This window comes from Talpa occidentalis, unplaced genomic scaffold, assembly GCF_014898055.3.
Source record: "Talpa occidentalis isolate TD23 unplaced genomic scaffold, MPIMG_talOcc4v2.1 talOcc4.16, whole genome shotgun sequence".
Taxonomy (NCBI): Eukaryota; Metazoa; Chordata; class Mammalia; order Eulipotyphla; family Talpidae; genus Talpa; species Talpa occidentalis.
Window position 1 is genome coordinate 198,586 of NW_023601653.1, and position 26,428 is coordinate 225,013.

General features: G+C 65.9%; 1 protein-coding gene across 1 annotated transcript in view; it reads right to left on the bottom strand.

The window, feature by feature from the left end:
* Positions 1-323: 323 nt before the first annotated feature.
* PPP6R2 (protein phosphatase 6 regulatory subunit 2) overlaps positions 324-26,428 on the bottom strand; it is a 32,674-nt gene continuing 6,569 nt past the window's right edge. Inside the window, exons 2-24 of the mRNA XM_037515138.2 lie at positions 20,305-20,427; positions 18,147-18,388; positions 17,167-17,353; positions 13,331-13,468; positions 12,848-12,913; positions 12,177-12,289; positions 11,973-12,086; positions 11,023-11,149; positions 10,089-10,241; positions 5,978-6,184; positions 5,212-5,276; positions 3,893-4,008; positions 3,090-3,175; positions 2,863-2,943; positions 2,515-2,612; positions 2,324-2,381; positions 2,121-2,245; positions 1,857-1,975; positions 1,617-1,728; positions 1,462-1,550; positions 1,175-1,346; positions 828-911; positions 324-360 (exon numbers count right to left, since the gene is read on the bottom strand). Of these exons, the coding sequence (XP_037371035.1) occupies positions 324-360; positions 828-911; positions 1,175-1,346; positions 1,462-1,550; positions 1,617-1,728; positions 1,857-1,975; positions 2,121-2,245; positions 2,324-2,381; positions 2,515-2,612; positions 2,863-2,943; positions 3,090-3,175; positions 3,893-4,008; positions 5,212-5,276; positions 5,978-6,184; positions 10,089-10,241; positions 11,023-11,149; positions 11,973-12,086; positions 12,177-12,289; positions 12,848-12,913; positions 13,331-13,468; positions 17,167-17,353; positions 18,147-18,373 (2,574 nt within the window). The 5' untranslated portion in view covers positions 18,374-18,388; positions 20,305-20,427. The remainder of the gene's footprint in view (positions 361-827; positions 912-1,174; positions 1,347-1,461; positions 1,551-1,616; positions 1,729-1,856; positions 1,976-2,120; positions 2,246-2,323; positions 2,382-2,514; positions 2,613-2,862; positions 2,944-3,089; positions 3,176-3,892; positions 4,009-5,211; positions 5,277-5,977; positions 6,185-10,088; positions 10,242-11,022; positions 11,150-11,972; positions 12,087-12,176; positions 12,290-12,847; positions 12,914-13,330; positions 13,469-17,166; positions 17,354-18,146; positions 18,389-20,304; positions 20,428-26,428) is intronic.

Sequence of the window (26,428 nt, forward strand, 5' to 3'; positions counted from 1 at the left end):
GTCCTCGGGAAGCCCGGGCGGGGGCGGGGCGGCGGGCGGGCGGGGCGGGCGGGGGCGGGCGGGCTGCGGAGGGGCGGCCGGGGGTGGACACGCCGGTCCCTGGTCCGGGGAGTTGGAGGGGGCGGGGTTCCCAGGGGAGGCCGCCGGAAGGGGGGTGGGGAGTGCGGGGGCGCGGGGAGGCAGGGACGCCCCGGGCTGCTGGTGACGCACCGCACCGGGCCCCCCCGGGCGCCCCCCACGGCCGGGGCCTGGGCAGCCCGAGCGCCCGCGGGTGGCGACGGGCGCCGCGGAGGCCCTGCGGGTGGATCTGGGGGGGCCCCGGCCTACGGGGGCCGCGCGGGCCAGCCTGGGGCCTCCGGCCTGGCGGGGAACAGCACAGAGGCGCGGCAGTAAGAATAACACGGCTTTTATTTGGAGTTGGGGTTCGGGGTGCCCTGTCAGATATCGGAACATTAAAAACTCGAAGTAACCCTGCACCCCCGGCCCCGCAGCCCCGCCCTTCCCGGCGGCGCCCCGCCGCCGGCCGGCCCGGGTGGGGGCGCCGGGCGGGGTCTTTAAGGCAGCCGGGGGTGCAGCCGCCCGCCGGGAGGGCGCCTTATTGCTGTGCCCGCCGGGCCGGGCGCGCGCCGCGTCCACTGCCAGCGTCACCAGTGCAGCATTTATTTTAAGTTAAGTTAAATTAAAGACAAATTGCATCACCAGGTGGTTCGGCGGCCGCGGCCTCCCTCGGGCCGGGCCGCGGCGGGCGGCGGGCGGGGCCCCCGGCTTCCTGCGGGGGGAGGCCGGCGGGGTCGCCCGGCGCCCCCCGCCCCGGGCCGGCCGCTCACCTGTCCTTGGCCGCGGGCCCCGGGGAGGCGCCGGCGGGGCTGGGGGGCGCGGCGGGCCCCGGGGAGGTCGCGTCCGCGGGCGCCCTGTGGGGGCACGTGGTGGCGTCACGGCCGCGCGCTCCGCGGCGCAAGGTTTAGGGGTGCGGGGAAGGAGCGGCCCCGCAGGGGCAGGGGCAGCGCGCGGGCGGGGTCCCCGGGCCCCATCACGCCTCCAAGTGCTGCCGAGCGGCGCGGCCGGACGCCCGGGCCCCGCGCGCCTCCCGCTGGAGCCCCCCAACCCCGCGCCCGCCCCGCGGGTCCCCGCGACCCCCGCGGCCCCAGGGCCCGCCCCCGCCCGCCCCGCGCACCTCGGGGCCGCCGCGGGCCGCGGCGGAGCCTCCCGGCCGGGTCCCGCGCCGCCGGCCTCGGGGGCCGCAGCCGCCGTCCGCTCGGGGCCGTCGCCGCCGCCGGAGGCCGCGGCCGCGGCGGGCGCCTTCCCGGGGACCCCCGCGCTCCAGGCGCTCGGGGGGGCGCGGCCGCCTGCAAGACGCGGCGTGAGGGGCGGGGCCGCGCGCCGGGGTCCCGGGCCCCCCGGGCGCGCCCCTCGGCCCCGGCGCCCCCGGCCCGCCCGCCCGGGACCCCGGCGCCCACTCACGCGCGCGCGCTGCGCCCGGCTCCGGGCCGGCCCGCGGGTCGGCGCTGCCTGCGTCCACCGGGGAGCTGCACCGGGGCCCCGACTCGGCGCTGCGGACGAGGGGGAAGCTGAGCCCCGGCCCGGCGCCCCGGGGGCGCCCCCCCCGCCCGCCTCACCAGCAGAAGGGCTGCAGGTCGGGGAAGGCGGCCCAGCCCGTCTCCGCGGGGGCCGCGCCCGGGGCCGACGCCGGGGGCCCTGCCGGCTGCTCCGAGGCCGTCCAGGCGGCGCCTGCGGGGAGAGCGCGGTCACGGCCCCGGCCCCCGCGCGCCCCCCGGCCCGCGCCCCGCGCGCCCCCCGGCCCGCGCCCCGCGCGCCCCCCGGCCCGCGCCCCCGCGCGCCCCGGCCCGCCCGGGTACCTTCCGAGCCGCTCTCCGCGCGGGGCCCGTCCTTCCGGCCGGGAGCGTCCGCCTCCGCGCTCCCCCTCCCCTCCCGGCCGTTCTTGGAGCCGCTCTCAGAGACCCGGACACCCCCAAACCTGCGGAGACGCGCGGCGCTCAGGGGCGGGGCCGGGCTTCGGCGGGCGGGGGCGGGGCTTCGGCGGGCGGGGGCGGGGCTTCGGGGGCGGGGCCTGGGCGGGCGGGGCGGGGCCTGGGCGGGCGGGGCGGGGCCTCGGCGCGCACCTGGCTCTGGCCGTCGCGCGGGCGGCGCGGGGCGCGTCCCTGTCCTCCCAGATGTCGTCCTCGTCGTCGTCGTCGAAGGGCTGGATGCGGTCGCCGCAGCAGGCCTCGAACAGGGCGGCGTTGGGCTGGGAGGGACAACGTGGCTCTCCGGCGCCCGGCCGGCCCCCGCCCCGCCCCCGCCCCCCGCGGCCCGGGACACTCACGCCGTCCTCGGCGGCGTCCACGCGGAAGGCGATCTCCGCGATCCTGTCAAACGGGGCGCTGCGGGAACGAGGCCGCCTCAGCGCCGGCCTGGGCGCCCGCGGCCTGTCCCCTCGGGCGCGGGGCCGCCGGGCCCCCGGGCGCGGGGCAGTGGACGCGGGGCCGGGGCTGCCGGGCGCGGCTGCGGGCTCACTTGACGCTGTCGTCCTGGTCCGCGAACTCCTCGTCGTTGAAGCCGAACTGGTCCACGAAGGCGGCGGCCATCTGCTGGACCTGGTACTCGGAGAACGCCTGCGAGAGACGCGGCCGCGGGCGGCTCAGACCCGAGGCCCGGGACCGGCCCGCGCCCCGCGGCTCCGGCCGGGCGGCCTAGTTAGCCTCCGCGCTTGCCACCGAGCCCCGGGGGTGCTGTCCAGTGCGGGGGCCCGGGGGCCCCCTGAACGGCGAGCGGGGCGGCCGCCCCGCGGCCGGGAGACGCTCCTGGAGGCCCGGGGCCTCCGCACGGCCTGGAGGGCGCGGCCGCAGCGCGGCCCACACGCACCTGCTGAAGGGACAGCTCGTTAGGGAACACGCCCTCCATGTCCTCCTCCTCACTCGAGGGGTGCAGGTGGTGGGTGCTGACCTGAAACGGCCAGAGTCGGCGCGCGTGAGCCCCGCGGCCGGGACCGCCGCCGCCTGCCCGCCCGCCCGCCCGGGAGCCCGCGGGGGCTGCAGGCGCCGAGCCGGCGCGGAAGGGGCAGCGCGGCCTGCGGCCCCGCCCGCGCTCACCAGGTCCACGGCGTTCCTGCGGTTGGCCTCGGTCAGCGTCTCCTCCACGAAGCTCTCCCAGCGCCCGCGGCAGTCCGCGGGGAGCCCTGCGGGGGGCGCCTGGTGAGCGGGCGCGGAGGGCGGGAGGGCGCTGGGCAATGTGCCGGCAGCCGCCGCCGGCCGGGCCGCGTCCCTGGGCAGATCGGCGGGCCGGCTCCCGGGCCCCGGGCGTTCACCAGCCCGGGCACCCCGTCTTGGCTCCGGCCTCTGCCCCGCAGACCCTCGTCCCGGGCAGGACACACCCCAGGCCCGACCGGCCGAGGCCCCGGGGCCAGAACTGCTCTCCTGTCCTCGCGGAGCGGCTCGCACCTGCCCTTGGGTCCCCGGGGCCCCCAGCTGAGGGCACCGGAGGCGGCCACCAAGCCCAGGAGGCCGCAGGGCCTCACCCCCAAGCCATGCCAGCAGCACAGCCGAGCTGACCGTGTGCACAGTGGCCCCGGCCCCTTGCCCAGGCAGGGCCCAAGTCCCACTCGGGTGCAGCTGCAGGACGGCTCTCCTGCCCGTGGACCCACCAGGCCAGCTGGCTCGCTCCTGCCAGCACCCGGCCCCTCCCACAGGCGCCCACCTCACCCGGGCCTCAGGCCCCCAGGAAAAGCTGGGGCAGACAGCCCCTGCCCAAGTCCCCCAGTCCTGACCGCTGAGCAGTCACCAACCAAGCCCTCGGGGCTGCAGGCAACCCCAGCCACCTCCGAGTCCACCCCTTGCTCCTCCTCTGGGCACCCCCAGCCCCGCCCGGCAGGAGGGTGACCGCGGACAGGGCTCACCTCGGATGGCCTCACTGGTGGGGGTCTGCGCGGGCCCCCTCTCCAGGTTCTGTGCCACAGCGTTGGCGATGCGAGTGAGGTGGCCCATGTTTCCACGCCTCATGCCGCCGGCTGCCCTGTGAGCGTACAGCAGCGTGGGGCAGCGGCCAGGCGGTCGCGCTGTCGCCCTGCGCATGGGGGGGCCTGGTCCCCACAGCGTCCCCAAGGGCCCCGTCCCTCCACCAGCCTGGCCTGGGGCGAAGCCGGCTGTGAGCTGGCCGTCTGGCCCTCTCACCACCACCAAGTCCACACGGACCGAGCGCCCGTGCCCGCAGCACCACTCAGCACCCTGGGCCGAGCACCGAGACCCCAGGGACCCAAATCCCCAGCCGAGAGCTGGAGCCCAGCAGGCCGGAGCGCGAAGGCCGGGGGGAGGGCAGACGCCTCGGCCGCCACCTGCCCCGACGGCTGTGCCGCGGCCTCGGGGGTGTCCTCTCGATTCCATCAGCTGCACGCACACGGGCTCCTGCAGCCCCGCGGCCTGGCGAGGGACGCGCGCCAGCCAGAGGCATGTCCGGAACCCGGTGTGGCCACGGCCCCTCCAGGGCCCCGGGCGTCCCCACGCAGGCCGCGGGGCGGAGACGGCCAGTAGCTCCCCGGGAGGACGCCGCCGCCCAGGAGCTGCCCCAGCCCCCCGGGGACTGCCGTGGCTCCTCCTCCCTGTAGCCCGGCCGGCGGGCAGGGCCACGCGGTCACACAGGCTGCCCGGCGAGGGGCAGCGGCCCCTGGGGACCTGGCCTGTGCGGTGAGGCTGCTCCTGGCTTAGGTTTACTGTGTGACGTGGCCCAGGCTGTCGTTTTCATTTCTCTAGCAAATTCCCTTTTAAAAGCATCAACGAGTGTCTTTTAAATAGTCTTTTAATTACTTTTTCCAGATTCCTATTTTTGGGAGGGTGATTTTGAGGAGTTCAGGGATTTTGCTCTTTCTCCCTCCATCCTGCTCCCCAGCACTGCGCGGGGCCCCCAGGGCCGCATGGGCCAGGAGGTGGGGGGCGTGGCAGAGAGCCACGGGGCCAGGGCCTCTGGGCACCGCAGGCCGCCCCGCCCCTCCCCCCAAGGCCCCCGCCAGCGGGCCCCGGAGCAGCAGGGCCAGGGGCCGGCAAAGAGCAGCGGCCGGGGCGCAGACATCGGTGCGGGTCCTGCCGCTGACGGCCAAGGAGGCCCCCGTCAGACCAGGCAGTCACAGCCTCTCTCCAGGGGCAGGACCGTCCGACAGCCAGACCTCCGGGGGCAGCCCTGAGCCCTGATCGGTCAGTGTCCCAGCCACCCCGAGCCGCTTACTGTGTGTGGTCGTTGGCCTCCCAGGCCTCCAGGATCCTCTGGACTAAGCAGCACTGCTGGAAGAGCTGGGGGAGAGGATGCCGGTGCTGGGGACAGCCCTGGGCGTGGCACACCAGGGCCTGCGGCCTCCCGGCCCCAGGAGGACACCACCGGAGGCCCCAGGAGAGGACCAGCCCCTGCCGGCCCCACCTCACCTCCAGCCCCAGCCCCGCCGGCCCTCGTCTGCCCAGGCTGCTTCCCCGGCCTGGCCCCAGCCCACGCCTCCAGTTGCCCGCCCGCTCCAGGGTCCCATCCAGCGCGGCCTCGACGGAGATGCCCCGGCAGGCAGCCCGGCCCTGGCTCCCAGCCCCGGCCCCCGCCCAGGCGGGACCCATCTCCACTGATGCACCCGCCTCCACCCGCACCTGCTGCCTGCTTGGGACACAGTGGGACCCCGGCTCTGGGGTGACCCCGGGGGGAGCACAGGGTCTGCCACCCACAGGTCAGCACACTGTTTTCGACAGGTCAGTACCCCCAGAGCTTTCCATGAGACTCTGATGCATGTCCTCTGCCCCGCGCCTCCCGGGGCCTCCCTCGCCCTCTACCCGCTCACCCTGTGGGCCCGGCGAGCGCGGGTCTGGCCGTGCCGCCCCCTCCATAGACCTCAGGGTGGCCACATCCCATGCCCCAGGCCCAGCTGAGCGGCCACTGGCAAGCAGCACAACGGCCATGTCCACAGGTGGGGGGGTGGGAGCCGCAAGGCACATGGGGCCCCAGCTGGACTTACATGGGTGACCATCATGTTCTCGGGGCAGCCAGCAGGAGCGGGTGGGGGCGCCTCGAGGCCCCCGGGCTCAGGCAGAGGCCCCGTCACGCTCTCGGGCCCCCTGGCTTCCACTCGGTCCTCGCGGGGCGCGTGGGACAGGATGGCAGCGATGCACAGCTCCACTTGGAAGTGCAGGAAGTTGTTCCAGGTGTACTTGAAAAACAAGTCCTGAGAAAGCAGGAGCAAAGAGCCTTGGCCCAGCAACTCCAGCAGCGCCCGGGCGAGCAGGCTCCACGGGCTGGCCTGGGCGGGGGTGGGAGAGCCGGGCCCACGTCCAGCCGCCGGCCCGTGCGTCACCTCCGTCCTTGGGTCAGGAGCTCAGCTCCTCGGCTCGAGGGCCCTTTCCTGAGGCTCTGTCGGCCTGTCTTCCCCGGCCTCACCCCCTTGTAGACGCCCTTGAGCTGCACCCACATACCCGGCGCACAGGGGTGACCTTCCTCTCTGACTCTGGCCTTGCTACGGCATGTGTGCTGAGCCACAAATGGGGGGCATGGAGGCCGCTCCCCTGGACACTCACGTGGCCAGGTGAGGGCTGTCCCCTCCCTACAGCCTCCGCACATGGCAGGCTGCCCCCGCCTGACCCCTGAGCTGGTCGGGAGGCCCCAGCAGGGAGGGTGACAGGCTCGCCCCACCACCTCGCAGCTGCCCACAGCCCAGGCCACAGCAGCCCCGAGGCCGGCACAGCAGGTGGGCATGGGGCCGGCCCGCCAGGTGCAGGCTGTCAGGGGTATGATTTGGTACTTCCCCCCACAAAACACAGCCCAAACCTGGGCTCCAGCCCTACGGCGGGGTGGCCTCGGGAGACCTTGGAGGTGGCTTCACGCCGGCCCAGTCAGTCCCGCCTCCCACCACAGAAAGGCCCAGACCAGAGCCCACACTGGCACACGTTCCACGCGCCCGCAGCACTGAGCCTTCCAGACGCTCACAGGAACTGAAGCGGGACACCCCTGACCCGGCCACTGAGGCCAGCACTTCCTCACACCGGCGCCGGGGGCGTCGCCACGAGGAAAGCTGCCTTCCCACCCGTCTGGTCAAGAGCACTGATCTTCCGTGCGAATAGTGACACAAAACCCTCAGCAAAATACACTCCAATCCAGCGGCGCACCGAGAGGGCTGGCGATCAAGCAGGAATTATTTCCAGAACGCAAGGCTGGCTCGACGCGGCAACATCAGCCGATACAAGACGCCACTGCCCAGGGCAGGCCACGCCACGGCATGGAACGGTGCTGAAGGAACATCTGACAACACTGAACACGGTTTCCTGGAAACAGCTAGGAACAGAAGGACGCCTCCTCAACGGGATGGAGGCAGCTGTGACCAGCCCACAGCCAACGCCACAGCCAAGACGGCCACTCAGCGGCAAGTGGATGCTCCCCCGGGCCGGGCAGGGGCAGGGCAGCGCCCGCGCCCAGCAGTTCCACTCGACGTGGGGTGGTGCTAAGTCCTGGCCGAGCCATCAGGCAGGAAAATGAAGAAAAGGAATCCACATCAGAAGGGAAAAGAGGGCCTCCCCTGGTGGTGCAGGTGGTCGAGTGCCGTGCTGGGAAGCTGCCCGCAGCCTCTGCAGCGCCGGTTCCATCCCGGCCGGCCAGCGAGGGTCCCCCATGGCGCGCAGACCTCTCCTGCCGCCCGCTGCTCCCCTCGGCAGTGTGCTTCGTCAGTCCGCCTGCTCTGCTTCCCGCTCTGGCTCTGGTGAACCCTCTCACCCAACCGTGAATCTGGCCTGTGCCCCAGTTCTTGCATAAATAAATAAATCTTAAAAAAAAAAAGAAGGGGGCCTCCCCGGTGGCGCAGCGGTGGAGCGCTGGGTTGCGAAGCTGCCCGCAGCTTCTGTGGCACCGGTCGGGTCCCACATGGCCTCTCTGCTCTCTGCTCTGACTCTGGTGGATCCTCTCACCCTCCCGCGCTTCTGACTGTGCCCAGTGCTTGTGTGCACAAATAAATAAATAAATAAATAAATCTTTAAAAAAAAAAGAAGGGAGAAGAGTAAAATTATCCGTCTTCACTGGCGACACCATCCTGTCAGCAGACAACGCTGAGGCCCTCCCGTGGCCCGGCAGAGCGGAGGCACCAACTCGGCAGCTCCAGGTGCGAATCAACACACGAACGCCAGTCGTCTGTCCACACACCACCAGGACCAGGCCAGAAAGACGTCGGGAAGACCAACAATTCCTCTTACACGAGCATCCAAAAGGACAACACACTTAAGAACGCATTAAACCTAAGAGGTGGGAGGTTTGTGCTCTGAAAACTCAACGCCGCTGACGCGACAGAAGACCTGGTCAGCGGAAGGTGGCCTCTGCTCTTGGGTGGAAAGCGGAACTTTATGAGGAGAGTAATCCTGGCCACGGCGACTCAGACAGTCAACGCGACTTCTACCAGAATCCCAGTGGGGGCCTCCCTGGAGGCGCAGGGGTTAAGCACAGCCCTGTGAAGCTGCCCACAGCCTCTGCAGCTCGAGTGGGATCCCCAGCCGGCCGGGGAGATTCCCACAGGGCGCAGCAGACCTCTCCTGCCTCCTGCTGTCCCCTCAGCAGTGTGTCTCAGTGGACCCGCCTGCTCTGCTCCCCGCCCTGTCTCTGGGGAGTCCTCTCACCCCGCCCCTATGGCCAGCACCTCAGCTCTTGCATGCATAGATAAATCTTTTTTAAAAAAATAAAGTTGGGCCTCCCTGGTGGCACAAGGGGTGAAGCACCGCACTATGAAGCAATCCGCAGCCTCTGCAGCACGAGTTCCATCCCCGGCCGGCCAGGGAGCAGCAGACTCTCCTGTCTCCCCGCTGCTCCCCTCAGCAGTGTGTCTCAGTCACTCTGCCTGTTCTGCTCCCCACTCTGTCTCTGGGGAATCCGCTCACCCCTGCATCTCTGGCCTGTACCCCAGCTCTTGTGTGCATTAATAAATAAATCTTTAAATAAATAAAAATAAAGTTTACTTATAAAAAATACATTTAAAAAATCCCAGTGGTATTGTTTTTAGAAACAATACTCTTAGGGGACCGATCCCCCAAAAGACAAAAGAATCTTTAAAAAGAACAGCAGGTCTGCAGGCATCACACCTTCTGGCTCCAAAGCTCACTACAAAGTCACGGACTCGGCACAGCCCGGCGGGGACAGACACAGACGCCCTGCGCGGGCCGCGAGCCCTGGCTGAGGGGCGCCCGGCAGGGGCTCACCGCTCCATGGGGAAGGGGCGCCCAGAGGGGGCCCGGGCAGACTGGACGCCAGGCCCGGGGCCACCCTGCAGGCTCGTGGAAGGACAAGCAGCGTCCTGCGGTGGCGAGTTCTGGAAGGTGACACCGTGGACAAGCAGTGGAGAGAGGCCGGTGAACGGGAGCCACAGAGCTCCAAGGCTCACATGGCGAGGACCCCCAGGAGTGAGCAGGGGCTGCGGGGGCAGTGGGACGGGCACTCGGAACCGGCTGCAGCTTGAAGAGGCGCCGCCTCCGCCCGGGGCAGAGCAGTCGGCTCCAGTGCCCGAGAGAACCAAGAGGCCAGGGCAGGGCGGCCATGGCGAGAGCCGTGTCCACGCCGGTGGGGTCAGGCGTCCACCGCACGGTGGGGTCTGCCGGCCCAGGAGCAGGCGGGCACAGCGCACAGCACAGGGACGCCGCTGGGGGGCGGGGGGGCAGGCCAAGGCCATGACACCAGAGACGGAAGGGGTGGCCAGCGCTGGGCGGGGGACACTGCCTCGGGGCAGCTTCTGTTCAGTTAAGTAAAGACGCCCTGGAGACCGGCGCTGGCCACACGGGCTCTCGAGCTGCTGCCAGAGCGGGGGGCCCGGCCGTGCTGAGCAGCATCCGCATGAAGGCCGCGTGTGGGGGTGGGGGGAGAACAGTGTGTGAAGAGAGGAGGGGGAGAGGACCTGCTCCCCTGCACCCTCGGGGTGCAGTCAGGGCGGTGCCTGGGTGCCTCGAGGCAGCCACGAGGCTGGGCCCAGCCCCAGTGCTGGCTCTTGCCGGCCAGGCCCGCTAGAAGGTCTGAGGGCCATAGCAGCTTGCTCCGGCGCCCCCGCCCCCTGGCAGCAGGCCCCCTAGAGCTCACCAGCAGCAGCCCCCCCGCCCTCCGGCGCTCACCAGCAGCAGGCCCATGGTGTTGAGCCGGCACAGCTCCTGGTTGATGCTGGGCGTGTTGGTGTGCAGCAGCGCGGCCACCAGGCGTGCACAGTGCAGGCGGGCGCTGCCCAGTGGCTCCTCCAGCACGCCGATGGTGGTCAGGATCGCCGCTTTCTGCAAACACAGAGGCGCTGCCAGTCAGGGCCTGGTGGCCAGTGTGGCCTCCACTGGCTCCGCAGCGCAGGGGCCGGGGTGGGCGGGCGGCCTGCAGTGTGGGCTCAGAGGGACCCTCTGCAGGACCTCATGACAGTGGACGGGCGAGGGGCCCACTGCAGGGGCCATGGGCGTGTCCAAGACCAGAAGCTCCTGCCAAGACTCTCAACCTGACCACAGGCAGCCTGGACGCCCACGGGGGACAGATGACCAGGCGGCCTGCCAGGCTGGACTCGGGCATCTCCTGACACCCCACACAGCCACTTTCTCACCGACAGGATGTTCCAGAACCCCCTACCTTCAGGACGCTTACTCAGGGGGAGAGCAACCACCCAGGCTGTTGACCGAGGTGGACGCTGGGAGGGCAGTGGCGTGGGCAGCGAGGGCAGGGCAGGGCTGCCAAAAGCTGGGGCATCTGGGGGCACTGGTGACCACTGTCTGGGGGTTCTAAAGAGTGGTGAGTGGGCGTCCGGGGGCGCTGGGCAGTGGTAAGTGGGCATCATGCACCTCATCTTCTCAGCATGACCCGGGCCTGGAGCAGCTGAGCTGAGCAAGGCCCAGGGCAGGCGCGTGGGCAGGAGGGGACTCCAAGACCAGGCTGCAGTGAGCCAGGCGAGAGGACAGCCTGCCCCAGAAGGCAAAAAGGTTGTAGGGGAGCTGCCAGAGGTCCACCCCAGGCCTCCCTTAAGAGAGGGACACTGGGCAGAGGCTCTGGCCCTGCGGCCCACACCGGGGCCTCTACCTTGGGCGGGTTGAGCAGGAGTTGGTGGAAGTCCTTCAGCCGCGGCTCGATGCCCTGCAGGACGCCGGTGCTCACGGTGCCCAGCCGGTCCAGTCCCTGAGAAAAGGAGTCTGCCAGGCCCTCGGCCCTGCGGGGCAGCAGACGGCACGTGGCTCGCGCCCACCCGCCAGCTCTCTCCCCCGCGGCCCTGCTCTGCCCCGGAGGGCGGCCGCTGGCACTGGCGCAGGGGCACCTCTGTGCTCCCTGCCCGCCGCCCCGCGCCTCGGCGCCAGGCACACACGGGCCGCACGCCGGCCTCGGGCTGGAGTCTGAGGTTATTTAAAGTGGGGGGCCCGTGGGGACGAGCAGCGGGGGCCACCAAAGCGGCGGCGGCGGGAGGGCGGCCCCTGCGGCTGTTTGAAGCCCGGGTCCGAGACCTTCACATGAGCCCTTGCCCAGTCACAGAAGGCACGAGGGGCCCCCAGAGGAAAACCTTGGGGGTCACAGACACCGCAGCAGCAGGGAGCGGGCGTCAGGGTCACGCGGAAGAAGGTGCCGTCCTGCCGTTCAGCAGAGCCGGGCTGGCCACAGAGTCTAGTTTCAGGCCATAAACTAACACCGTGGGAGAGGGAGAGAGGGCGGTGCCTGCCACCGGGTTGGCCAATTCTTTGCCGTTTCTTGGTTGAGAACCAGGGGCCACAGTCACCCTGGAGGGGCCTGCCCGCCCGCCCCGCACACGGGCCTGAGCCCCGATGGCCAAGGCCCAAGGGCTCACACACCCGGCTTCTCCCCGGCTGCAGCGGCCGCTACTTGGTGATGAAAGCCTGGTCACAAGCCCAGCTGGGCCCAGGCCTCCCACTCGGGCCAGCACACCCAGGGCGGCCTATCCTGCCTGCAGGGCCCCCGCTCCCACCCCCACCCCGTGCCTCCCCCACCCCCAACCCCACCCCACCCCGCCCTGAGACACCCACCCGACCCGCCTGGTGTCCAGCAAGGTCAGGAGCACCTGCGTCCCACTGACCAGGCAGCTCTCCGTCTGCTGACCGTCGAACATGTTCTTCAGCAGCTGCTCCACGCAGTCCTGCCTGCGAGAGGCAGGGTCAGCGCCCCCAGAGCCCGGCCAGGGGCCCCTCGTGCCCTCCCACGCCCACCCGGCTGCCCCACGCCCGACTCACGACTGCAGCGCAGCGAGGAGCGGGTCGGGCTCCGGGGCCTCCTGGGTCTGGCAGCCCTGCTCCCGGCCCAGCCGCACGATGTCGCACAGCGTCTGGGACGCATTGGACAGCCTCTGTGAGGACAGGGCGGACCTCAGGCCAGAGCCACAGGCCACCCCCGGGCCCGGTGTCCTCCGCCGAGGGAGGCAGGGCGGGCGGTTGGCGAGAGCCCCCCACGGCTGCTGGTGGAGGCCGAGCCTGCACCCGCGCTGGGGCAGGCACCAGGGCCCCTCCGTGAGGCACGAGCCTGCGGGAGCCACTGCACCAGCACTTGGGGACACCGGCCGCAGCGCCGGGCAGACAGGAGGGCAGGCCTGCGGGGGTGGGCGCGGCCTCTGCGCTGGGGGCCACCCTCCCACCCCATCCCCCACCCCCCCGCCAGCGAAGCTCCCCGCCAGAGCTGAGCCTGGGCCTGGCCACGGGACCCCGAGTGCGTGGCCGAGGTGACCCCGGGGCCTGGTGAGCACGTGCTGGACCCGTTGGGTCTGGGGCAACTGTTTCTCGGCCACAGGCCCCGAGGGCACTGACTGCTTGAGTTTCCATCACTCGCGCGTTGTGTTTTAGCAAAAACAACCGCTCGTGAGTGTGAGCTTGGCGGGAGGGTGTGTGGCTGGCGGACAGTGGCTACTCACGTCCTCGTCCTGGCTCGGGTGGACCAGCTCCACCAGCCTCTGCACCGTCTTCTCCTCATCCAGCCACTGCAGGGAGAGGGGGCTGAGCGCAGGCCCCAGGCCACAAGGCTGGGGTCGCCAGCCCTGCACGCCAGAAGAGCCGGCGGCACCCCTGCCCTGGGGGACCCCCGCCCCGGGGGCCACCACTTAGAAGGGCTGTGGTCAGCGGCTCAGGCACCACTGACCGCCAGTGCCTGGGGACGGCACCGTCTGTCCAGCTCTGAGGGGCGGCCGCGTGGCGAGCGGAACTGATGACCCGAGGGCGGGGCTGCCCCTTGATGCCCGGGGCCATGCCAGGAAGCCGTCCTGTCGCAGCCCGCCCTTCCCGGGAAGGCCTTGGCGCCGGGCCCGCCCCCACTCCCCTGAGCCAGCATGTCCCTGGGCCCCGCCAGCCAGGCCTTCCCGGGCAGCCGAGCGGCAGCTGCAGTGCGGGAGGACACTCACCTGCAGGACCTCCCGCCGCAGCCCCGAGGGCTCGGCGCAGCTGACCAGGCGCAGCAGCAGGTCCATGAGCGCCGAGGTGCCCAGGTGCCGTAGCACCAGCCCCACGAACTGGCCCCTCTTCCTCAGGAAGGCCACCACCTGCAAGGCACGTGGTGAGCCGGGCCGGGGCGCCTGACCCCAGGGCTGTGGGGCGGGCAGCACCCGCTTCATTTTTGAAGAGACGAAGGAGGTTCCTGGGGAGAAAGACTAGCGAGCGCTGACCCTCTCGGGGCTGCTGCGGGCAGCTTGGTGCCGACCTAGTGAATCTAGAAAAAGGTCTCAAGTCTCCCCAAGACTGACGTGCAGGGAAGGGCGTGACTCGTTCTAGAGCATCGAAAGAGACAAAGTCAAGAGTCAAAACCCCCGGAAGCCCCAGCCCTCACACGTGGATGGTGAGCTCTGCCCAACACTTGGAGAAGGGCAGCCTGGCCTCACGCCCTCCCGGGGCCCGGCCCAGTGCAGGCGCCAATGCCTGCGGGGCCAGAAGCCCATCAGCCCACCGGGGCCCCCTCCCCGCGCAGGCCAGCCCCCCAGCAGGACTCCCCCAGGACGAGAACGGGGGAGTCGTGAGTGCAACTCCGATCTGACAGATGCCGATGGTCACTTGCGGCGTACACGTGAAAGGAACTAGAAATAAAGCAAACCCCTCCTCCTGGTGAGAGCGCTGCAGGGGCCCCAGGAGGGACGGAGGGCATCACGTGCAGGCAGGGGTCGCGGCCCCGCGCTCAGCGACCCCAGTGGACGCAGCCTCGCACAGGAACAACAGAACACCAGCTGGCAGCGCGGAGCACACGGCTCCCCGGGGCCGGCCGACGCCTGCCGCGGGGCTGCTCCTGCGCTCGGGGCACAAGCTGGCCGTAGCAGCGTCCCAGGAAAATCTCTGTGACAAGCCTAGGGCCACGGCCCAGCCCGGCCCTGAGGTCAGTTGCTTTGTTTTCCTTCTGGGGACAGACAAGTGGAAACTGACTTTTATTCAGAGTTTGCTCAGCTTCAAGTAGCGTAAAAGGCGAAGAACAGTAAGATTCACAAAACAATTAGGCCGTGATCCTCAACAGCTGGGAGGCTGCGCTGGGCACATGCAGGGGTGGAGAGCCCCACAGATGCCTGCGGCCGGCGGGGCAGTGTCGGGTCAGCGGGGTCTCCATGCTGAGGTGAAAACTTCACCCCTACATTGTTTACACGTATCAATTCCAGGAGCCTTGTCGATAGAAATACGTCAGGTAGAAAAGATAAAGTGGGGCTTCCCCGGTGGCGCAAGGGTTAGGACACAACCTATGAAGCAGTCCACAGCCTCTGCAGCACGAGTTCAATTCCCGGCCAGCGGGGGAGCTACCCATAGGGCGGGGCAGACCTCGCCTGTTTCCCCGCTGCTCCCCTCAGCAGTGGATTTCGGTCAGTCTGCATGTTCTGTTCCCCACTCTGTCTCTGGTGGATCCTCTCACCCCCCGCATCTCTGGCCTGTACCCCGGCAATTGTATGCAGAAATAAATCTTTAAAAAAAAAAAGATAAAGTGCCCAGGAGAGGACACAGTGGGGTCTGCTCACGACTTCAGGAGGCAAAGTTGTCTTAATATGAAAAATCCAATCACCAGAAATAAAAAGAAATATAAATCGGGTTACAGAGAATCAGAACTTCTGTTCATGGAACGACGTCACCAAGACAGTGACAAAGGAGCAAACAGCAAGTCAGAGTGAAAAAGAGGTCTGCAACAGAAAACCCACAAGGACTTGCTTCCATGAAAGACAGAAAACTCCTACGAGCCAAAAAAGAAGAGGCAGTTAAAAGAAATGGGCCAAAGATATCACCAGGAACATCTGGGAAGGCGAGCGCCTGTGTGTCGCAGCTCGGCCACAGCAGGGAGATGGGCCCACGGGGGCCTGGAGAAGCAGCATCACCCGCATCACCCAGGTCTCCCGTCCACTCACACTGACCACATGCTGGCCCTCCTTATGACTGGCCACGGCATAACCCCCAGAGTTACCACTAAAAACCTACACAGAGACACCAAATAACATGCCAGACAAACCAAGATCGAGTATTTCAATTATCGTGTAACCCACAGGAGACAAGGAAAAGAAAACAGAAATGAACACCAGCAGGGACATGAAATAGCAGGCAAAGCCCTGACGCATCAATAATCACACTAAATGTAAATGGCCTAAATATGGAATCACAGGCAGCTCGACAACTACTAAAAACACACGACCCAACTGTATGTCGAGACAAGAAACTTCCTCAGCTGCAACAATTCAAACAGACGGCCACACACAAACGTTCCGGGCAGCTTGACCAGCAATAACCAAAAGCATAAACTAACTGTCCCCAGCCAGGTCAGTGCCCAGAGACCACAACACACCCACCACAAACACGAAGGGTGATGGTGCCTGGGAGGGTCCTCATCCTATGGCAGCATCTGTGTGTAAAAGGACACGACATCTAGATTTGTTCCAAAATAATCTGGGTCGGGGCTGAATAAAGGGTGCAAAGAAACCAAACCATTGACCACCAGTGACTGCTGCAGCCGTGCACAGAGACAGGTGCTGGTCACACCATCCTCTGGCTACCAGAGGGTGAGGTGTGCCCTTGTGGAGAGGCACCCCTCAGGGCCACATGGGAACACACGCTGAGCCCAGCCTGCCAGGGGCCAGGCAGCTCCCAGCGACCAACACCACGGGGCAGAGGCGCCAGGGATGCCATCTGCCGGAGATGGGGCAGGTTGAGCCAGAGGGGGGGTTATTACTAAAGAAAAGCGCCGGGTGCACTATTCAGAGTGCGGGGCCATCGTGTGGGAGCCACCAGGCGTGCAGAGCTTGTCTGCTGGAAAGCCTGGCTGTGGCTGCGGCCGCCAGGGTGTGTAGACGCTGCTTTCTGTGTTTCTGTCTTGTGTGAATTCCACAGAAGCGGCTGCGTGTCTGTCAACAGGAAAACCCGTTCTGGGTGCGGCCTGGTGGGGCAGGGGACAGAGGGGTGTGACGTAGGCAGGGAGACTCAGGAAATGCCTGGGCAGCAGAGCAGACGGTCAGACTGCAGAACATTGTGGGGCCACACGGCCTCCACCCCAGGAAAGGTCTTCGGGCCTCTGCTGCCTACAGCACCCTGGCCGCCACCCCAGGGGGCTCCCCTGCTCCTAAGGGCCTGGTCCAGCCCAGTATAGGCCTGGCCACGCCTCTTTACACTGTCAGGCCCAACAAAGAGGTAAGTGGACACCCTCGGGCCCAGCCATGCGAGGCTCAGCCACAGCCCTGTAGGGGGAGCCGCAACACTGTCTGGGGGAGCCGGCCAGCTCCGCAGAGGAGAACACCTGCGTCAGGGAGGCGCAGGCCAGCCTTGCCTGGGTGACTTGCCCTGCCAGCCGCGTCCCTCTAGTCTACAGCGTGTTTGAAAGAAGAAAGGCCTCACGTCCTGGAGACACATGCTGAGCTATTTACAGAAGATGACGTGATGCCTGGCATGTCTAAGGCGGTCAGTGAGAGGGACAGGCCGGCTGCACTGGCGCCGGGGCAGTGCGGGCACCTCCACCCGGGCCGCGGATGCCAGGAGGAGGGCAAAGGGGTGGGGCCACGGCCGCGCTTGCTGCTGGACAGAGCCCAGCACTAGGTGCCTCCTTCTACTTGCTCTGGGAGAGCACGCGCTGGACACACGGACACCCACCACCCAGGTGGACAGGCAGCAGGAGCGGGGCCGGTGCGGCAGCTCCCTGGAGGCCACCGTCCCCGTGGGTCCCGCAGTGTTGACACTCCAGGCTGCCCGGCCCCAGACGCGGCCCGGCCCCAGACGCGGCCCGGCCCAGCCCTACCTGCTCTGTCTTCCTCGCGATGAGGGTGCCGGCGGTCTTGCTGAAGAAGCTGGCCAGCAGGGGGTTGAGGGGCGGCTCGTGGTCCAGGAAGCCATAGAGCAGGGCCAGCAGGGCCTCGTCCCCCCCCAGCCTGTCGTTGATCTGCGGCACGTCGCACGTCAGAAGCTCGCAGGCCGTGCTGGGGTACCTGAGGGTGAGGGCCGGCGGCAGAGGTGAGGCCAGGGGCACGGCCAGGGAGACACCGGCGCGCGGCCTCCTGGGAGCAGGTCCGGTGAGGGCGGCCCCGCCCGAGGGACAGCAGCTCCCCGGGCCCCACGGGTGAGGCCTGGACACTGGGTCAGGCACGGAGGGCTGCTGCACAGGGCCAGGCAGGACAGGCACCTGGCTCTGCGGGCCTCAGCGCCGCCCACAAGAAGGCCCTGGTGCCGGGCAGCCCCAGGCGCCCCCAAGGCAGCGAGACCTCGAGACTGTGAGAGCCAGAGGGCGAAGGGCAAGACCCGCTCAGAGGCTCTTCACAGCGCAGGAACAGCAGAGGGGGCCGGGGCGTTGGCCTGGCGCTGCCCGGTACAGCCGGGGCTGGGCACCCCCACGCGCAGACCTGCGCGGCTCCCCCGGCCGAGGCCCAGGCCCATGCGCGCTCAGCCTCGCCAGCCACACTGGCCACAGAGTGCCCCCTGCCCAGCAGGACACCATGTCCAGCCCCGGTCTCGGGCAGCCCCGCCCGGCTGATTTTTTTCAACCATTTAAAAACGGAGACCCTTTCACAGCTGGCAGGCGGAGTGGACGCCGCCCAACAGCCGCCCCGCAGGGACTGGAGAGGCCCCCCTTGGCCAATGGCCCACCACTACCCAGAGCCCTTGGAGCCCAGGCGGGGACGCCCCTCCCCAGAGAGCCCGGCCGGCGCAGTGTCACCCACAGCACACAGCGTGGCCGGCCTCGGCCAGGACGGCGCCCCGGCCAGGTCACGGCCTCGTACATACTTGAAGCGGACCTTCTCTTCCATGTCCAGGGGCGGGTCCCGGGTGACCAGGCTCACCAGCTCCTCCATACACTGCGGCCGGCACAGGAAGTCCAACAGCCTGCGGTTCTGGGCCTTGCACTCCTGCAGGATGTCGTCCTCGTCCATCAGCTCCCGCAGCGTCACGCCCTCCTTGTCCAGCAGCTTGTCCACGTGGGACGTGGTGTTCAAGTCAAACTTCCAGAACATGGTGCCGGCGCGGAGCTGCGAGAGAGACCACAGCTGGGTGGCCCTTGTCTGACCCCGCGCGTTGCCCGCCACGCGTCCCTCCATCACGGAGGTCGGGGTTTTCATTTGCATTGAATTAAAGATATTTTCAATTTCCTTTATTTTTCTTTTGACGCACAGGTCACTTGAAGCATGAAGCGAAACCTTCACCGGGGACTGTCCAAGAGCTCTGCCCGGGCCCCCTGGGGCGCAAGGTGAGTCTCAGTGCTGTTGAGCTCGCGCAGCCACAAGTGAGACCCCGGCCATGGAGTGACCCCCAGGGCGCAGCAGACCTCTCCCATCTCCCCGATGCCCCCTCAGCAGTGGATTTCGGTGGATCCACCTGTTCTGCTCCCCGCCCTGTCTCTGGTGAATCCTCTTACCCTCCCGCGCCTCTGGTCTGTACTCTTATTACTTATTGCATAAATAATAAATAATAAATCTTAAAAAAAAAAAAATCCCTGCCTTTGCTGTGCCGAGACCGAGCCTCTGTCCGACCCCAGGGCAGGTCCATGCGCTTCTCCCTTCCAAGCTCAGAGCCCACCCAGCCCAGTGGGAGTGGCAGGCGCCGCCGGCCAGGGGCTCCAGGCCCTGCCCTTCTCCAAAGCTCGCTGCCAGACAGGAGCTCGCGAGTCTGGGGCTTCAGGGACGCCACGGGGCGGGTTGCCATGAAGGCTGTGGGCGCCCAGAGCTGGGTCCCCAGGGCTCGGGTGGCGCCGGGGCTTGCCCATGGGGTGTGCCTGGCCCGTCCCGGCCGAGAGGCTGCGGGCTCCAGCGTGAGTTGATTCCATTACGTTTCGACTTCACGTGCTGGGGATGGGCGCCCTGTGGGCGCCTATCTAGGATTTCGTGTCTCGACGACGTGCCCCATCAGACCTGACAGCGCAGGTGTCTCGTTGAGACCCTCGCCAGCGCCCACCACCGCCGAGGCTCCATCTCTGCCGTGGGCGTGCGCCCCGCCGGCCTGCCCCCCTCCTCCGGCCTGCCCACCCGTCCTTCACGGACACGTGCGTTTACGTAAGTTAGCAAAGTTAACACGGTGGTGGGGTGATCTGGAGAAACGGGAAACCCTTTCCCGACACAACCACCAGCAAGGCAGACAGGCAGGAAGCTCCAGGGCCTGACGAGCGCCGGGAAGCCACCGCCCAAGCCCCGCGTGAGCCCACTGGACGCCGCCCACCCAGGTGGCCGGGACGGGTGCAGGGGACGTAAGGAAGAAGCGGCGTGGATGACGGAGAGGCCTGGGGGGAGCCAAGAGACACGGGAGAGCAGGCCGTGGGCAGCAGGCTTGAGGCCATGCACAAAGTCGCAGTGTTTCTACTTACTGGAACAGACGTCCAGGAAAAGAGCGGCTCTTCTTTAACAGTTTGTAGATTTACTGTATTTACTTGTGCATGCAAGAGCTGGGGTGCAGGCCAGAGGTGGGGGGGGTGAGAGGACTCCCCAGAGAGAGTGGGCAGCAGAACAAGCGGATCTGAGGGGAGCAGCAGGGTGACAGGAGGGGTCTGCTATGCCCTGTGGGTCACCCCCTGGCTGGGGATGGACTCCGGCCGTGGTGGCTGCCAACAGCGTCATAGCACAGAGAATGACCCCTGTGCCCCCAGGTAGGCCCCGCATCTCTTTACTTGTTGACAGCTGTGTGGCTTTATTTGACACTCAGCAGCTGGTGCTCCACGCTGACCCTGGGCTCATGTGTGGCAACACGAGCGCAAGCGGTCTGCATGCCGGGGCCCCTACCCCGTCCTCGCCACTGGCCCCCAGGCGTGGCAGCCAGGCTGGCTGCAGAGACCAGCTGAGCCCCGCACACAGCGCAGGAAGGCGGCCTGGGGCCCAGCTGCGTGGGGATGGCCAGGTCCAGCCAAGGGGCTTGCGTGAGCCACACAAGAGGCTGAATCAGAAGGGAAGTTTCTTACCTTAGGGAGCTTCTTATCTCAGGGTCGTCGTCAGGCAAAATCTAAGAACATGTGGGTTTCTTCTTGGAGAAGGGGAAACGTCAAGACTTTTCTCTCGCTCAGCGGAGACTTACGTCTCTCTACCTAAAAAGACGAAGAGCCCTGCGTTAAGCTCTGCCGGGTACAGTCGGCTCACCGAGGTGGAAGGAAAAGGAAAAGGAAAATTAGCGTTTTACTAAGTATCCACATTATCGGGAAGTCTTGTAACCGAGGAACTAACCCCCTTCTTGCTTGTTCTGCAAAGCCGGTGCCCCCCCCAGGACAGAGGTCAGGGGACAGCGCTGACGGGTGGTCACGCCCACGGGCGATCACGGGCAGCACAGGCCGGGGGGTCACGCTGTGTTTCCATGACAGCCTTGTCTTAAACCTTGGGGGCCCAGGCTTCTGCGCGGGGGTCAGCAGAGCGGGCCCAGAGCGCAGGAGACAGGGACACCGCTAGCAAGTGCAGCCCCTGGCCTCGTCCGGTCAGATCACAAGAAGTCCTCTGAGGAAGGGGTTTCTGGAGCTGCGGGGCTCCGAGGGTGGGCAACAGAGCTGGGGATGGGGCTCTGGCCCGGCGCTGCCACGTGACGGCGCGCCCTCCCCTGCCAGGAGCGGACGTCGCCGTGGGTGACTTCTGGGTTGTTTTCAAAATGCTCCAGCAAAAAGCAAGAGCCAAAGTGTAACAGTGTGGAGGACAAGGGCAGACGGAAATGCCGGCGGAGCGCTGGTGTCAGGCTGGGCCTGCGTGTGCGTCTGGACGTTCACGCGAAACCCAGCAAGCTGGCGAAGCCGCTAGTAGGTCAGGGACCGTCGGGCCTCCAGGACCGCAAGCTTTTCGTGGCCGGACGTCCAGGCTGAACAATTCAAGCTTGGTCTCCTGCGTGGTTCAGAGCAGGGGGCATCTCACAGGCCGGCCTGAGCGTGTCCACTCTGAGTGGGGGCCCACGGGGGTGCTGGGGGAGTGAGGCACTTGTCCGCTTGGGGGGCAGGCACCCCACGCCCCCCACGGCACTCATCTCAGCCCTCGGCCCCCCAGCGGCTGAGCACCTGGCCTCTGGCTCCACCGCCGGCTTCCCTGGGGAAACTCCTCCGGGCCCCTGCTCCGGCCCCCCAGCTCCAGCCCTCCCACCTCCGGCTGCACCGGAACCTCCTGTGTGTCCACCAGCAGCAGCCCCCTCTGCTGTCCCATGTGGACACTGCTTCTCTGGACACCTTGTACTTTTATTTATTTATTATTTTTATTTTTTTAAAGATTTATTTTTATACGTGAGCTGGGGTACAGGCCAGAGGTTCGGCAGAGTGAGGGGATTCACCAGAGACAGAGCGGGGAGCAGAACAGGCAGACGGACCGAAATCCACTGCTGAGGGGAGCAGCGGGGAGACAGGAGGGGTCTGCTGCGCCGTGTGGGTATCTTCTTTGTCGGCCGGGAATCGAACCCGCGCTGCAGCGGCTGCGGACAGCTCCACAGCGCTGCGCTCAACCCGCTGCGCCCCCGGGGAGGTCCTATCTATTTTTTAAAGATGCGTTTTACTTACTTACGCAGGCAAGAGCTCGTCACAAGAGCTCGTGCTGCAGAGGCTGCCACAGCATCAGGTGCTGAGCCTCCACCCCATGCCACCAGGGAGGTCCAGCTTGTACTTTTATTTTTAAAGAAAACACTGGTTTTGATACTTTTGCTTCTGGTCAAGAGAAAACAAGGCGCGGCAACTTTACAACAGGGTAACACGGAAGGCCTGGTTTCCGACACCAGACTCGCGGCCGCTCCTCCTCCCAGAGGAAGCCGGCCCCACGCGAAGCTGAAAGGAAGACCCAGAGCCAGACCCGGCGCAGCCACAGCCCGAACCAGGCCGGCGTCCACAAGATAAGACACTCACTGTCTTGGGGCCCAGTTGGAAACCAGCAGGGAGGCGAGGGCGCAAGGCGTGAACCCCAAGGCGGGGACCCCAGGCGGCCCAGCCTGGAAACGGGTCAGAGTCAGCGGACTCGGCAGGACGGCCGAGGACTGGGGGCCAGACCCAGCGGGCATCAGGGCCGTGACAGGCGTGCGGCCCACAAACTCCGACGCAGGACGAGCCAGACGCAGCCCGGAGGACAGGAGAGGCCGGGGAGACCCCAGGCCCGAGCCCCGGCCCTGCCCAGCCCTTGCCCAGCCTGGCCCCAGCCCCACCCCAGCCCGACTCCAGCCCCTGCCCTGCCCCTGCCCCCCCCACAAGCCCTGCTCCGCCCCGGCCCCCCCTACCGCGCACCCCCAGTCTCTGTTCACAGCACACCGTTTTGATTTTTTCCTCGGCCCCTCCCCTCAGCAAAGCTTTCTGAAGGAAGCGTCCTCGTTGTCCCCGTCTCCCCTCTGGCCTCTCCCCAGGAGTGGATCTGCACGCGGGAGCCACCCCTGCCTCCCGGATGAATCCCACCGGGTCCGAAGAGAGGCCTGCGGAGCAGCGACCCACCGGGCTCCGGGAGGGCGTGTCCCTGGCGCTGCGCGCGGTGGGAGCCAGCCCGGGGGCGCGGGGTGGCATCTGGGGGTGCTCCCTCTTCTTCCATTTTTCGCAGTGAGGAGAAAAGCATCTGTGCTTCCCTGAGGGCCCGGAGACAGCGCGCACAGCCATCTGGCCCTCGGCTGCTGTGATTTTTCTCGCTGACCTGCTGTGTCCGGGTCTCATCTCCCTGGTCCGGTCCTGCCAGCCAGAGACTCGCCAGTGTCTTCTCCAGACGCTGCAGTTCCCTGGCCTCCAGCGCCCCGGCACACTCCGCGGTGCCCCTGGCACTCCTTCCTCATTCCGGCTGTGGGCGAGTGCCTGCTCCAAGAGCGCCCTCTCCCTCAGTGCCCGCTCCGCGTGCGCAGCCTTGTCGCTGCTTGTATTTCAGAGCCAACGCCCGCCTCACTGACCTCTCCTGCTGCCCTCTGGTTTCCGTTTCCCTCATTGCCACGACGATTCTTTTTTTAAAGATTTATTTATTTATTTATTTATACCAGCACTGGGCACAGTCAGAAGCACGAGGGGTGAGAGGATTCACCAGAGCCGGAGCGGGGAGCAGAGCAGGCAGAAGGCCCGAAGGACACTGCTGAGGGGAGCAGCGGGCGGCAGGAGAGGTCTGCGCGCCATGTGGGACCCTCGCCCGGCAGCCGGGGATCGAACCGGCGCTGCAGAGGCTGCGGGCAGCTTCCCAGCCCAGCGCTCAACCGCTGCGCCACCGGGGAGGCCCTTGACGATTTTTTTAAAGATTTATTTATGCTTCAAGAGCTGGGCGCAGGCCAGAGGTGCAGGGTGAGAGGACTCCCCAGAGACAGAGTGGGGAGCAGAACAGGTGGATTCACTGAGACACACTGCTGAGGGGGCAGCAGGGAGACAGAAGGGGTCTGCTGTGCCCTGTGGGTCACTCCCTGGCTGGGAGTGGACTCAGGCCCAAGGCTGACGAGAGCGCCATAGCACTGAGACTAAGCCCTGCACCCCCAGGGAGGCCCCATGATGATTTACATTAATTCCTTCCTTCTCCTTTTGGTTTCACTTGTTTTTCTCCTTGAGTTCCTCTAGGTGCAAGGTGAAGCTGTCTCTGAGGGTTTTCCTCTATCTTAACATGAGCCCAGATCGCTGTCAGTCCCCTTGGGGCCACGTGTGCCCCTCCGCCCCCATGTGTGCCCCCCAGCACATCCCCCCCACCCCCCGCCGTCCTTGGCGACGCCACAGCTGCTCCAGTGCGTGCAGTTTGTGCTTGAGGTTTCCCAGTTTTCTTTTTTTTTTTTTTTGAAGATTTATTTATTTATGCATATAAGAGCTGGGGCACACACCAGAGATGCGGGGGGGCGGGGGGTGGTGGTGAGAGGATCCACCAGAGACAGAGCGGGAAACAGAACAGGCAGACGGACCGAAACACACCGCTGAGGGGAGCCGCGGGCGAGACAGGAGGGGTCTGCCGCGCCTTGTGGGCCGCTCCCTGGGACGGAACTTGCCCCGCAGAGGCTGCGGATTGCCCCATAGCGAGGCGCTCAACCCCTTGCGCCACCGGCGAGGACCCTCCCAGTTTTCTTTCCATGGCTGATTTTTACTTTTATAACACTGGGACCAAGGAAGATAATGGCTGTGATTCAGTCCTCATGAATTTACTGACAACTGTCATGTGTCCTGACACACAATCACGCTTGAGGTGGGTCTGGAGAAAGACGCTCCTGCGGAAAGTGCAAGTTCTGTTGTTGGGGGGGGGGGGGACTGTCCCACAAACACCATTAGGGACCCACCGGTCCAGCTCACCGGCGAAGCTTATAGGCTCCTCACTTGTTCTCTGTCCGGCTGCAGAAGAATGAAAGCGGATCAGCCTCTGACTCCAGACACAAAAAACAAATTCAAAATGGATTAAAGACTTGGATGTAAGACCTGAGACCGCCAAACAGGAAGAGGCGCAGGCGGCACATCCTACGGGGTCAGCATCAGACGCCGCTGCTAGCTCAGCCGAAAGTAAACAACTGACAGCAGCTGGAAAAGCTTCTGTGCAGGAAGAGCAACAGCCAGCAGAGCGAGCAGCCAGGAGAGGAAGCAAGCTCGCCACACCTGAGACGAGCTAATGCCCGGGGCCAAGAACTCACACAATGCAACCAGAAACTAACAACCCAACTTAGAAACCGACCGAAGACCTCAAGAGACACGTCTCCAAACCAATACATGGATGCCGACAGGCATGTGGACAACGCTCAGCGTCACCTGTTATTAGGGAAATGCAACTCGAGACCACGATGAGAGAGCACCTTACACCAGGGAGAATGGCCTACAGCAAAAAGGCAAGTGACAGATGGTGGGGGATGTGGGGGAAGGAGCCCTTGTATTGTACAGCACCGGTGCAGTGTAAATTGGTGCAACCACTTTGGAAAACATAAGCAGCTTCCTCGAAAACTGACCATAGAAATGCCCCACGACCCGGAAATCTTGCTTCTGGGTCTCTACACAAAAATCAGGAAATCATTGACTTAGAGGGTCACATGAACCCCAACATTCACTGCAGCTAAAATGTGTAAATGGGGCCTCCTGGTGACCTGGGGGTGAGTCTCAGGCTGTAACCGCTACAGCCTGAGTTCGGTCCCCGGTGAGGAGCTCACCCACAGGGCGCAGCAGACCCCTCCTGTCTCCTGCTGTCTCTCAGCAGTGGATTTCGGTAGATCCACCTGTTCTGCTCCCCATTCTGTCCCTGGTGAATGCTCTCACCACCCCACCTCTGGCCTGCACCCCAGTTCTTCTATGAAAAAAAAAAAAAAAAAAGGGCCTCCCCTGGTGGCACAGCAGTTAAGCACTGGGCTATGAAGCTGCCTGCAGCCTCTGCAGCACCGGTTTGATCCCCGGCCACCAGACGAGGGTCCCACTTGGCACATAGACCTCTCCTGCTGCGCCCGCTGCTCCCCTCAGCAGTGTACCTCATCGGTCTGCCTGTTCTGCTCCCTGCTCTGGCTCTGGTGAATCCTCTCACCCTCGCGCGCTTCTGACTGTGCCCAGTGCTTGTGTAAATAAATAAATAAATCTTTTTAAAAAATGTGAATGACCTGCGTGCCCACCAGCAGGACTGGACAAGGGAGCTGTGGCGCACACAGTGGACTGGTAAGAAGATGGACATCTCGCCATTTGCAGCAAAATAGAAGCACCTCAAGGCGATTGTGTGAAGTGACCTGGTCAGGAGAAGAAAGGCAAATATTGGTGATTTCACCAGTAAGTGGTCTATGAGGAAGCAAAGCAGATGAATGGGCAAAACTCAACAGAGAAAGAGCAGTGAGCTTTGTCAACAGAGCTGACCTTACCAGAGGGCAAGAGGGTGGGGGGAGAAGAGAGGCGGGACCCTGTGGATGGTGGTGGCTTTCTTTAACAACAGAAACAAGCAAACCTCTTAGGATGCCAAGTTTGAAAGAAACAACACCATAAAATATATCAGCAGAACTCATTACATCAAGTCAAAATAAAAAACTAATGATATGGGTAGATCCAGCAGCCAGTGCTCCTCTGGCTTCAGGGCGGCTTCATCGGCCTAATTCTCTTCAGCTGCGACAACGCTCCAACTGCTGACCACAGCGGGACCGCCCCGCTGCTGCCGCCGCCCACCCTCCTCTCCCGGTCAGGAGGGCATCCA